Source organism: Lemur catta, chromosome 6, assembly GCF_020740605.2.
Source record: "Lemur catta isolate mLemCat1 chromosome 6, mLemCat1.pri, whole genome shotgun sequence".
Lineage (NCBI taxonomy): Eukaryota > Metazoa > Chordata > Mammalia > Primates > Lemuridae > Lemur > Lemur catta.
In genome coordinates this window covers 38,794,896-38,808,862 of record NC_059133.1, presented here as the reverse complement: position 1 = coordinate 38,808,862, position 13,967 = coordinate 38,794,896, and the positions used below count along the sequence as shown (strand labels likewise).

Here is a 13,967-nt window from a genome sequence, read left to right as displayed (position 1 = left end):
GACTAGTGCTTCTAGGCAGCAGTGGGTTGGGGAGGGTGAAGGAAGGGGAGAAAAAGGGTCTGAATGGCAGTGAGCTGGCTATCTAGCCCTCTTTGCCCCTTTCCCCTGAATTACACAGATCTCCCCAGGACTCACTGGGCCTGGGGTAAGGAACCTGTGGCCTCAAGGTCACATGTGGCCCTCCAGATCCCCAAATGTGGCACCCCCAACTGAATCCAGACGTCACAGAACAAATCTGTTTATTAAAAGGATTTGTTCTGTAAAATTTGGATTCAGTCAAAAGGCCACGCTGAAAGATACAGAAGCCCCCTGTGGCTACCGCAGTCTGGGCCAGAGTTGGAAAATGTTTGTGTGTGAATGAACAACATGAAAACTGAGGGGCTAAAGCTCCCTAGGGAGGACAAAGGTACACGATGGGTGGAGAAGCAGTATGGCACCCACCCTCTCAGCTCAGGTCTGTGGTGACAGGACCCCAAGGGGGCTGGCAGCCTGGTGCTTTGTCCTCAAGAAGCTCCCAGTTCACTGGTGGCAGCAGCTCTGGGCTCATGAGGGTAGAAAAGCTCGCCAGCAGTTCAGGAGCCTGCTGACTTCCAGAGGTATGGGGGAAGGAGAAACAAAACTACATACGCTTTCCACCGGGCTCCGAGCCTCACAGGGGTTGATCTCTGCCAGGTAATTGAGAGCCAAATGCCCTGTTGATGACTTAGTGACATATTATAATGGATGAAAGAGAGGTCACTGCCTCGTTATACCTGACTCATCATATAGTATCATTCTTCTCAGGGAGGAATTTGTTTTCAGAAAAATATTTTAATAAATTGCTGACATTACTTCTAATATTTATTATCTGCTAGTTATAGAATGTAAAAATGAAATGTTTTTTTTTTTTTATTTATAGTAGTGGTATAGTTTCCTTTACATAAAAGGTTTACATATAAAGTTTATATAAAAACTCAAAAATACCAAATTAGTTCATTCAGTACAAAAAAAGCTGAATAACCTTTGAAAATCACTGCAATAAAGCACTAGGTAATGGTTATAACTAAAGACTTAGCTTTTTAAAATAAAACAAAAGCTGTACCTGTACCTACCATTAAGTTTTTCTTTCTTCTCCTTGATTTTACAGTTAACCCACAGCGAGACAAAGTCACACGTACGTACATAAATCTTAAAGTGTTTCATTAAAAGGTATGTGAATTATGTCACTGCATTATGAGAAATGAAGATTAAGAGGATATTATTCTATGTTTGTTTCCCAGGTTACTACTCTGTTGTGTATCCAGGCTGGACCATATCTTCACGTAACAGATACACTTCTCTCTTTCTCATTGTTAGTGCAATAATTCGGCTACTATCTGTTATAGTTACCATTTTCGTAAAGCACAAATACCCTAATTTAGTTCTTTTGGACTAATACAATCCAGGGGAAAAAACTTTATTCATATAGGGCTTTTTTTAACCAGTAACGATTGGGTGTATTCAGACAAAAAAATGTTACTGCAATAAACCCTTATTTAAAAGAAGAAATTGTACTGGATAAACTCATGTTTACTTTCCATTTTTCTATGAATAAGCACTGTTTTTAGGCTACCATAGCTGGACTTTCAGTAATCAATCTAGGTTCAGCTTCCAAATCTGCAAAATTAGCAAGATATATTTAGGTGATTCTATGTAACTAACTCCAGTGGCCCTCATTGGTTAAAAACATTATCCCTACTTCTCATATACTGTTTTAACTCTAATCTTATAATTTGATGTCTTGCTGGTTTTAGAATAGCAACTAAAGGATTTTATTTCAGAGGCCTTAATGTTCTCCTTGTGAGGTGTTTAATTTTGGCATAAAACAAAATTATAAAAAGGGTTAAACCTAAATATTTAGAAAGAGGTCATTGAAAAATTGGTATTTATTTTCCTGAAAACCAAATGCTGGGACATTATTACAGATCTATATATAAAAATTATTTCTAAAATCAAGCAAAGCTTGCCTGGAACTGATTAGGTAGGTACAATGTATACAATACATATCACTTTCTAGTATACAATAATTTATATTTATAAAGAACACTATTAAAAATCAGGAAAAAAGTGATCCAAGTGTTACTTCTCACAAATAAGGCAACTAATGCCCTAGTACCTCAAAATCCTTCACAAAAGGAGATAGCTTAAGTTGTACTTAAGGGGATTTTTTTGTTTACTTTTTTGTCTTCTTTTTCTTTTCATCTGCTTCCATCTTAAGCTTAACTTCTTCAGCCGTAAGAGCTCCCAGTTTCTTACTCTTTGCTTTCTTAACCTTTTCCTTGATGGTGGCCACATCAATTTTAGTTTCAGTAGAAGCTAGATGGATTAAAAACACAATATATGTAATTCTTTACCAAATAAAACAAAGAATATGTGTTGACAATAATTTCAAGTACTATTATTGAAAGATCATCTTATAAAACACCTGCGTCATTTTCATATATACTTTTACTAGTGTATATTTAAAGTCCTGTATTTCTTCAAACTAAGAGAAATACAGGACTTTAAATATACACTAGTAAAAGTATACATGAAAAATGACACGATAGTTTAACAATTTGAACCAATTACTGGATTCAACTATATTTATTAAAACTATTTTTTCCTTGCTCTTGCGATGAGATTTTTTTCACCTATATTCTTTTCTAGTTTGGAACTTCAGAGTACTCATTAATATAACTTTTCATCTTGTACACTGCAATAATTTAAAATTACATCTCCTGTAGCCCTTCTAGCTTCAGTAATTTTAATTAGCTAACCACAAAACTACAGGTCCAATCTATCAAAACGAAAACTTAAAAGTTTTCCAAATATTAATTCAATGAAGGACTAGCAATATTTTATTTAACAAGGTTTTGATAATAAAGACAATTATCTGAGAGTATCTAAAGGTCCTCCTAATAGAACCCAACCATCTAATCAACGCCAAAAGTGTGAACAAAACAGAGAAAGGAAGCAGTGAAAACAAAAACAATTTTTTTCTTACCATTTAAAGTACAATATTAAAAGAATCACGAGATAAAATGTCATCATACAAACTACCCAGCAACTTGAGGAGCACAGAGGTGTAAGGTCTCCACTTTACATTCTTAATCACTATAGACCCAGGCTGATTTGCTATTGAGTGCCTTCAAAGTACTTAATTGACATAAGCATTGTAATTTCCAGTTTGTATATGACATTAACACTAAAGCAATATAAGATAATGAAATAATAATGTGTTATATTTGTTTCTGACAATAAGTTTATGTACAACATTGCTGTTGAGCACCTTCCCCTCAATGTGCAATGTTCACTTTGGAAAGTTACTTTAGGAAGAGTACAAGTGTTACCGTGGGAAAAAATGCAAAAGGGAAGAGGCTGTATCAGAATGAGGCTAGAAATGGAGAAGAAAGGGCAAAGACCATTTTCTTTTAGTGTCTTTTTAGTGGCCCTTAAATAAGACCTTCCTGTCATTATTTTGTCAGCATCCTTTCATCCAAAGTGGTGAGAAATCTATGTTGACACAGAAGCCAAACTTTCAGCCACTGATTACATAAATAAAGAGAAGGAAAGCATAACTTCTGATAAGCCCTCTTTGAGAGGCATGATAGTAGAGGTCAGGGATCTCACTGCTCCAGATTTATATCTTTCACAACAAAGTATCTTTCCCAAGCCCAGGTCAGAGGTTAGGGGAGGAATGTTACTCTGAAATACGCATTAGTTGCTACTAAAGTATAAATCACCTTTTGTCCCTAGGATTAGTAATTAATAAAATGCTGAAAGAATTTAGAGATTCAGACAAATTCACACTATGTGTTCACTTTTCATAGACAGTAGACTTTTATACCATATGAAGAGTTAAAAACAAGCATTACCTTCCTTAAGTTTCACAACTGGTTTTTCTTTAGGTGGAATAAAAGCTTTGTTTCTTTCCTCTTGTCTCTTACTGAGAGCTTCTGCTTGTTTAGCCTACATTATTAAGAAAAAGTACATTAGTGAAATACAAGTCATAGTTAAATAAGAATTCAAGTGTCTATAATCTTTGCTATTAATGCTGTGAGCTAGACATAAAGAGCCTTACCTTTATTGCCTCCATTTTCTGTCGCTTCTTCTGATGCGCCTTCAAAAAGTATTCACCACTAGCCAATTCTTTATCAATCTGTTGAAAACAGTGTTTATAATTATGTCAGAAACAATACAAGCCATTTCCTAAGACAGACACAATATCCTTAGGGTAAAAACAGTAGAAGCAAAACGCTGATTAATTCATAAAGGTAGGGACATTAAAAAAAGGAAATGTACTCTAAGCTGAGGGGAATACATGCACAGAAGCAGGGAAGTAGGAAATTAGGTGATGTGTTCATAGAATATAAACCACAATAGTTTAGGTGGGATAGAAGGTCAATGTTTTAGAAAAATGTGAGAAGAAACTGGAAAGATACTTTCAGGGAAGCTTGAAGAAGCCTGAAAGCCTGGCAAAGGAAGTAGCATATGACTTGACGATGTCTAAGAAGAGTGAAGAGACCAAAGCAGCATTTTAATAAGGTACAGAAGAATGGAGAAAAAGAAATAAAAGCCTGGAATAAAGGAAGTGGTATGCAGAATGAAAAGCAAGAATTGTCAGGATTTAGTGAGTAATCAGAGAAAGCAACAGCTTATTCATTGACTATACAGTAAACATATATAATATACACAACTGATCTCCTACGTATATAGCATTGCTATACTGAAGGCACTGTTCCAAGTTCTACAATTACCAACTGATTTAATCCTCTATAACAATTCTTTGAGATAAGTATTATTATTACCCTCATTTTACATATGGGGAAACCAAGGCATGATGGGATAAATAACTTGCCCACAGTCACACAGTGAATAGTGTCAGAAGAAGTCAACTGAAACATCATCATTTCAAGAAGTTTGTAGAGGTAGGGAAGAAAGACAAGTCAATTACTAACTACAGGACAGGGCTATAAGAGGTATGGCAGGTGTTGTGGAAGCATGGTTTCATCACTCCACTTTCCCCCAACTACTATCAGTTTCCTTCTGGTCTCACTTTCTTCCCTTTCCAGAGTAGACTCCATAATCCAACACTGCCATTGTTTTTTCACCATGATCATCATGGCTCCCTTTTGACCTATCATCAAACCTTCCTAAAAAACTCCAAACACAGGGCTATGGAGAAAAAAAGGTGGTAGACAGAAAGATATGGATTTACATGCTGAGCAGAAAGAATCAGTAGAGAGGGAAGACTTTAAGATATAGCCAAGGGAGGGAATGATGAAGCAAGAGCCCTCAGGAGAAAGGTGAAGATGGAATTCAAAGAACAGGTAGGTAAAAAGGGTTGATGCAGATGGAGGAAAAGTTATAGGTGAAAGAAGTTGAGGAAGTTCTTGTCTGATGGTCTCAAATATTTCAGTAAAGTAAAATGCAATGTCATCTGCTAAAAGAGGGTACGGAGAGAATTAAGAGACACATAGACTTGCCGGACAATATTGAGGACCTATCTGAGGCCGGAAACATGAATTTTTAGGGGATTTAATCCAAAGATAGGGCTTTTTCTAGCTTAATGGGAAAGAAGTCTAGTTTTTGGACTAATCCAAGTTTTACAGTTTTGCTGGGGTGGTGTAATAGAAGGAAAAAGGAACATGAAAGAAAATAAGTGATGGGCAAGAGAGAAAAGGAAATTTTGGTCCTGGTGGGAAAGGAAGTAGAAGACAGTTGACAAAATGGAAGGGATTTATATCTTAGAAAATTTCAGAACTGGAATAGTCATACAGCACATGGTCATAAGAATGTTGCTAAAGCAGAGTACTGTGGGTCAAACTGTTGAATTTTTTATCCAGGGATCCATGAGACATTTACAGTAGTGACAGAGACATGACTGACACCTACCAGACCTTGATGCTGTTAACACTCAATATGAAGGTCCTATTCCCCACACCTGTGCACTCAGCTCAAAATATGCCTATTTACATTTACTTTTCTTCTATGTCTACACACTCCACTTAAAACACACTCAATAAACTTTCTGACAGATTAAAAGTTTCTCTCATATAAAGTCCAACATTTAGTACTCACCTGACTTTCTGGTTGTGGTGGTGGGAATGGTGTATACTCTTTTTTAACAGTTTTTTTCTTTGGTTCCTTGCGTTTATTCACATTTTTGTGTTTGAACTGTGGCAAAAATCTTTCCCAACTTTGTGATCGTAATTCAGAATCTTTTGCCAACTCTCTTTTAATCATTAAAGTCTTCAGTCATGCAACATATAAACAAAGTAAACATTTTTAATTTCAGAAGTCATACATTTGTCAAACTAAGATATTATAACTATTGCTTCTGTAAATGATAAATGAACAGTTCCTAGTCTCTTCAGTGGAATTAAACCTATTCTATAAACAGAAAGATATGTCATCTCAAACGTGTAATTAACCAAACATCAAAAACCATTAGAAAGTTCGATTAAGAAATTTAGATTAAAATAAAAAGGTGAAAATGAAGGTAACTCAGCTTTTCAACCATGGTTTCATTAAAACTTTTAAAATTCAACTTAATGGCAAACAGGGTTGCTAATTAGCTGGTAGCCACTGCATTATAATAGGAAAAGACAAAAGTAGAATAAATTTTTTCATTAGACAGAAAACAATATTTTCACATTTCCCTCACTCCATTTGAATTTTACAGACATTGGAACATCAACGAACGCAAACCAGGCATCAGATGCACGACTGCTTTTCTTTTTATCTGTAATGTCCTGATGTAACTCAAAATCACTGCATCCTAATCCAATGGTGACCTTTTAACTTTTCATCAAAGTGAGTTGTTCAACAAATATCCATTATAACACAGCTCACTATACCATCGTTACATTTCCAAGTACAATCACAAACTTTGTGCACATGGGAATATAAAAGAACTCTTTCAAAGGGGCTACAATTTGACTGTTAAGTTCCAAAAAAGGTTGTAATGCAACCTGAGATAGTCTTGATTTTATTTAATAGAAAAAGGCAGAATTCTGAAAGATTGTATCTTTAAATATAACACATGGACTCATAATCTAAGAAAACTGGACTGGTGTCATCTACAACAAATTCTGTAAAGCTTAATCTAATTGTTTTAGAACTATACAACACGTTACAGTATCCCCTTCAATAGTTTTCACACTGTGCTCCATGGAGATCTAAGCTTTCAAGAAAGTAACTACAGGACTAGGGTAGAGTTGAGTGGGCTGAATTCTACCTCTAATTCACCCAAAATAGCTCTGCTTTATCTGTTTTGTATACTAGACTTTCATAAAACATTTAATTTCAAGAAAGGTTTCCATAGCTAAAGTAGTTTGACAACTACTGGTATAATAATGTATGATCAATACTCACTTTAATGTTATAAATTGGATGAATATTCTTCATAGTATCTAGAACTACTTTTCGCACCTGAAATTTGCAAAAGAAAATAAATTTATCACTTATAAAGATTTTAATGAACTAGGTAGAAAAGGATTAATATCAATATATTGTAAAATAGCCTATAAATCAGGGAGTGGCTAGTAAATTGTACACAGTAGTTCCTTCAACTGCTCTAACTGGCTTCTAGATCTTTCATAAGAGTAGTCAACCTCCCTAGAATAAGATGAAGTTTCTCAATTACTCCTAAAATGTGGTAACATAGAACATTCTAGATCTGTGCAATTTATAGGGAAGGGAGCTGGATTTAGAGTCAGACAATGTGGGCTCAAATACTGGGACTGCCACTTCATATAGGGCAATCATTTAATTTTCCTTTTCCATCTTTCTCATTTATAAACTATATACCTCAAAAATTTGTTATAGAATTAATATTAATATATTTTTAAAGACTTTAAAACTATAAAGTATTCAATATATATAAGTTATTACTGCTCCATGAGAAAAGGGCAATTTATGAGAAAGAGGGCCAATAGAATTACTATTAAAGGTTCCTGGAAAAGAAGCACAACCTCACAGCCAGATCCTGACAATAACAGCACCAAAAGGAGTTAATGGAAACAGTATCTGCAACAGATTTTCTCGTAACATTTAATTTGAAAAGTTAAAGAAAATGCTCATGAAAACATTAAACATTATACTAAAATTCAAAAGTATTAATAAATATATCTTGAAGAAAAGTTTTTAGATTCTGACCTCTACTGGCTATACACATTGCTGCAAATAACTAGATCTCTGCTCAATTTTCCAATCGTTTGAGCACATGTAACTAACTATACCATGTTGCTAATATGTACTGCAGACTAAAGATCTTAAATGCCCATTTCAATTTTGTAGGGGGAGGAATGATAATGTACAGACCTTCTAATTCAGAAATGGATGTCTCCATTGTAGCCAAAGGTTGACCATAATATGTTGGGGTCCAGAAGTGATCATTACCTCAAATTACATGACCTACAAAGTATTTACTAACGGGATATCAACAAAGCACATTCTTAAAAAAAAGCAACATATAAAGCAATATGTTATCCAATGAACTATATTATAACCAAATTAGTTTGTTTTCTACTGAAAATTAATTGAAGGTAATAAATAACTCTCACCTCTTTTAAGCCACTAAAAGGTCCAATGGCTGAAACCGTGTTTCCCTGAACCATAATGTAACAGTTTGTTAAAAGTTCCAATGCCTATATCAAAATACAAGAAGTTAAAATTCAGTACCCTGAAAAATTAATGATCGAGGAGGACACTTAACTTTTCCACTGATAAAAAGTACCTTCAATGTAGATCCTTTGGGACCAATAAGCCGTTGTCTTCTTTTTACAAATCTTTCTTTATTTCTTACTAAAGAACCTATTTTAATTATGTCACATGCAATATCATCCTGAAGAATTCGTACTGCCTTTTGGAAAAATAAAAATACTCTATCAGTATTCTTTACAGTTACATTTATTTTCCAAGCCCAGGCTAATGATGTCTAAGCACAAACATATAAAAACTTGATGGAGGAAGGAAGGAAAGAAGAGAAAGATGCAGTGATATAGGCTGTCTAATGTTGATGCAGATAAAACAAAAAATAAAACAGTAAGTCTCTGTAATTCTAGATTTACCTGTTCAAATGAAACACTCCTTGCTAACAGTTTTATTAGATCTCGGGCCCTAATGATGATATATGGATCAAAAGTCTTCTTTGTAGTACAAACAGTCATACTGCCCTCAATCAGGTCCAGGGTTGCATTGATGTGCTACAAAAAGGAGGAAAGAGCAAACAAGCAGTTATCTAAAAATGAATTCAGTTTTAGATAATTCTACAGCCTATCCTAACCAAACGGTTACTTCTGTCCCATGAAGCCATCTCCCTAATCCTATCAATTTCCTCCCTAAAGAAACTAGGTAGTTAAATATAATTAATGAATATTTAATTACTTTCCTACTTTACCGAATATAAGAAACTGGAGCAATTGAAACCATTTATAATTGGTTTGAGAATGCTTTGTACTTTCTGGAATATGGATTATCTCTAGTTTACAAAATATAAATCAGTCCAAATGAGGCCACGCTTAATACCTGATTAACGTACAAACGTAAAGCTATATAGCTTCCCTTTTCTGGACCCAGCTCCAATCTCCAATCTGCTCCCTTGGGTGACAACTGACTTTCCCTTTCAAACTTTCTTCTAGCTGGTTAGGGGACTAAACATAAAGTAGAAACAAATTATCATAGGTTCAGAAATAGTTAGAAAAATTAAGCATTAACTCTCAACAGAAAGAACCAGATTTCAATAAAGCAAATGAAAATGCTATTTTCTCACTTGTGAGCATAATCTGAAGAATATTTCACATATTGAGTGTTGAACAATTTAACATATGGTTGGATGTCTATGAGTTTACAAGAAAAAAATACTGAGTTCAATTCCAGATAAAGCTATAAAACACAGCCTGCAGTTTGCCGAGCCACCTAAGCCCAGAAGGAACAACCAATTCTAGAGCAGTCCCACAGTGAGAAATCCATTTTCTATCACAACCTACTATAAACACACACACACACACACACACACACAAAACTGAACCAATAGTTCCATAAAATGGTACTTATCTTTACCACATGTGATACATTGATTTTTTATGGCCAATTATAGCCATTAAAAATTCTCAATCCACTAATGGGTTTCAATCCCCAATTTGAAAAACAAAAACAAATACATTGCTCTAGGGATATGGCAGCAGCAATGAATAGGGGACAGTGGGCCACATCCATATCTTTGATTCAATACAGAAGGTAAGCAATTAGTCAGGAACATGACTTAGCTACAACTGGACAGGTACATGGCAACTATCATGGTCTAGAGTAGGCATTCTGAAATTTGGACTTCACAGTTGAGTTTCAGAGAGTCTGTGAAATTCCTAAAATATTAAATGTATGCACATTTTTCAAAGTAATTACTCACAAAATTAAAAACAAATTATAAATATAAGAATAAAGCTTACCTAAACTTTAAAATACCAAAGGAACTAAATTAACCAGCTATGCTAGTACCTTTAAAAAAAAAATCCATCAGCACACATACACTTACTTGAAAGTAAAGGCATAAGTAAGAGCAAAATCTCAAAGGAATGTATAAAATATGCATACATGTTCATTCAAGGCTTTCTGCACCAACGGCCAACACTCTTTCAAGTAAGCCTCTCTATATTTTGGGAACAAAGTTGCAAAACTGCTCTCCTCCAAGAGTCCTCTGGGATTGTCCTCCTTGGAAAACGGTGGTTCCTTCCAACCATCAGGAACAGTGAGGAGTTCTGATTCATCTACAGAGGGGAAAAATTTATACATCACATTTTAATGTCTTTGGGACATTTCACAAACATTGTATACACACATTCACAAGCTTCCCAATACTTCTTGCATTTCGTCTTCCTCTGCTTTTTGTATTATTCAGCAAAGAACATGCCTCTGTCATTATCATCAACACACTGTATTAAAATTATCTGTATATGTTTCAGTTGCCTCATAAGACAAAAGTTCTTTAAGGGCAGGACCCTCCTCTTTATTCTCACACTAGTTGGCATATGCCTGGCAGAGAGTGGATACTCAAGAAACTTGTATTGCACTACACTATCACAGAGTTGAAGATTCAAATGCCACTTTGCTACTTTTAATTATTTTTATTATATTTAAATATAATTAACCTTTCTGACTTTCCTAGAGTGGAACCTGAGTATGTATGTATATATATTTGCTTTCATGAAACTTCTAAAACCTGATTCTAGAATATACTTTTACCTAATCACTGATACAGTATTCTAGGTTTTCCAAAGAGCTTTCAGTGCCTTATTTCTATATACCTTTCATGACAACTATGAAAAGTAAAAAGAACTAGTATTATTATTCCCATTTTAAGGAGATACTCAGTCAAAAAAGGCTAACTGACTTGCCTAAGGGGACACAAAGCTGTCTCAGTGTGGCCTCCTAAAGGTCATAAATTATCTCCTGCATCATTTATTAAAACTCTTGGTCCTGAATTTTAAGAACCCCTTAAATCCAACAGCTGTATTCTAATTCAGTTCTACTCAAAGGTATGATCCATAAACCTGCAGCATCAACATAAACTGGAAGTTTGTTAGAAATGCAATTCTTGGGTCCTACCCTAGACAAACTTGAATCAGAATCTCTTGGATGAGGGACAGTACACATTTTAACATTCTCATCAGGATATTTTTAAGCACAGTAAAGTTTGAAAAGCAGGTCTTTAGCTCACGTTATCAACCCCAGTCAGGTAAGCTTTCCTTCTGTTTCTTATACTCACATCCACTTTGCTATTTCTGGTTGAAATAACAGACAATTAGCTAGTTTTCATATAGTATTTGCTCTCCAATAACCCTTAAAAAACTCAAATTCTACAACAGTGATTACTTAAAATGCATATGTGACCAAGTCCCTATCCAATTTAAACACTTCAATGGCTATGACTCAACAACAACAGTCACACACCCCAACTCAGGAAAACACACTGGCAAAAGAAATAAACAGGAGTTTCACAATAGACAAGTACAAATGGTCCAAAAATGTGTAAAAAGATGTCCAACTTCACAGGTAATCGGAAAAGTACAAATTAAAACCCAATCAGATACCATTCCAAACCTATTAGAATGACAAATTATTTCCAAATTCACATAATATCAAGTATTAGTGTGGATATAGAACAATGAGAATTCTCATCCACTGCTAGTGGAGTCAAAATAGGCACAATTCCTTTAGAAAAAAGTTAGCATTACTTACACACACATTACACTGTAGTGATTCCAATCCTATGTTTATAACCTAGAGAAACTCTTGAACATGTTAACCAGAAGACGTACAAAGATGTCTATAGCAGCATTGTTTATATTAATAATAGCAAGTAATGGGAGCAATCTAAATGTCCACCAATGACAGAATAAAAAAATAAATTATGGTATATTCATACAAGGGAACACTATATAGTAAAGAATAAAACTACACCTACAAGTATCACCTGGCTGAATAACAAAAACAAAGCCAATCCTAAGAAGCAAGACACAGAGGAGGTCAGGCTCAATGGCTCACACCTGTAATCCCAGCACTCTGGGAGCCTGAGGGGTCTGGGGTAGGATCCCCTGAGGTCAAGAATTGGAGACCAGCCTTAGCAAGAGGAAGAGACCACATCTCTACGAAAAATTAGCCAGGCGTGGTGGAGCGCACCTGTAGCCCCAGCTACTCGGGAGCCTCAATCGCTGGAGCCCAGGAGTTTAGGCTGCACTTAACTATGAGGACGCCTCTGCACTCTAGCCTGAGAGACAGAGCTAGACTCTGTCCCCCTCCCCCCAAAAAAGATACAGAAGAATGCATACCGTCTGCTTTCATTCATATAAAATTCAAAAAGAGGCAAAATTGAACCACTTTATGACAACGAAAAAAGTAAACAGAACGCCCAACACGATTCAGAATGGTTATTTCAGAAATTAGAAAGGAGAATATGATTTGAGAGGTGTACGTAGGGAGCTTAGAGTGTATAGTAATACTTTATTTTACTTAATGGTCTGAATGCTAGTTTCTCCAGTGATTTTATTCTTTAAACTATGTATACACTGTATTCGCTACGTACATTACATAATTTTTGAAACAGCAAAAACAAAAACCTTTAATATCTTCCCAATCCATCCAGAATGAAAGTTCAAGGTGTTTAACACTTCCTATAATGCTCTAACCTCTCTTCCTGTCATTCATACAGAAGAAAATGGGTAAAACCAGACTACAACACAAGAGAGCAATTAAAAGGTAGGGCGGTATAAAGAGCAAAAGCTGTGTCGTCTAGTATCTTAGCAATCTGACAAACAGGCATAACTGCCAAATGTTCCACAATTTCTCTACTGACTTACAAACTTGAGGTAAGGCCATGTTAGATATTTCCTTTCCCCGTTTCACTGTCTCAGTCCATTATCAGCGTTCACTGCGGTACATAATGCCTATCCATTACCATCTCATCCTATTCCTCATTCTGTCAACGACTTTCAGTCACAGGCGCGCTGTAAGGTTACGCAGCGCCCGTCGCAATTTCTTAACCCTCATCCTTTTACCGAAGACAGATTCAGCAACAGCTACACTGTGGGAGGCATTTAGCAAAAGCAATGAGTTAGTAACATGTGAGCGGCACCACGTAGGCCACTCGTTCCTGGGACCCAGCCAACACCTCCAGTCAACAGCAATTACCCAGGTACTCTACACAGAACGAGCTCCAGGTGCCTATATACGTCCACAGCCAACGAAAGAAAAAAATCGCAACTCAATATCCACAAACTCCAGGCTTCAGGTCTCACACAACATCACCTTGGTTCTCCGGCTTTGGCTTCTGGTTGCGAGATTCACTCCTTCCAGCCGCTTTGTCCGGCTTGTCCAGCGAGGAAGACGCCATTTTCAAGTTGCTTCCGGTAATACCGGAAATGAGACTGTTCTTAAATCCCACCGGCTAAAACCCCTACACTCAAAAT

At 35.8% G+C, this 13,967-nt stretch overlaps 2 protein-coding genes across 2 annotated transcripts in view; one reads left to right on the top strand and one right to left on the bottom strand.

Annotated features, from left to right (window-relative positions):
• The window catches only part of GLIPR1 (GLI pathogenesis related 1), a 23,554-nt gene extending 21,113 nt beyond the window's left edge, over positions 1-2,441 (top strand). The window contains exons 5-6 of the mRNA XM_045553348.1: positions 1,127-1,153; positions 1,260-2,441. Coding sequence (XP_045409304.1) covers positions 1,127-1,153; positions 1,260-1,414 — 182 coding nt within the window. The 3' untranslated portion in view covers positions 1,415-2,441. The remainder of the gene's footprint in view (positions 1-1,126; positions 1,154-1,259) is intronic.
• KRR1 (KRR1 small subunit processome component homolog) lies at positions 871-13,967 on the bottom strand. The gene is made up of 10 exons (XM_045553347.1): positions 13,807-13,967; positions 10,597-10,769; positions 9,075-9,209; positions 8,741-8,866; positions 8,568-8,651; positions 7,378-7,434; positions 6,082-6,252; positions 4,082-4,159; positions 3,876-3,969; positions 871-2,334 (listed from the first exon to the last, which is right to left on the bottom strand). Exons 1-10 carry the CDS (start codon positions 13,889-13,891, stop codon positions 2,192-2,194), a joined length of 1,146 nt encoding a protein of 381 aa, XP_045409303.1. The 5' UTR covers positions 13,892-13,967; the 3' UTR covers positions 871-2,191.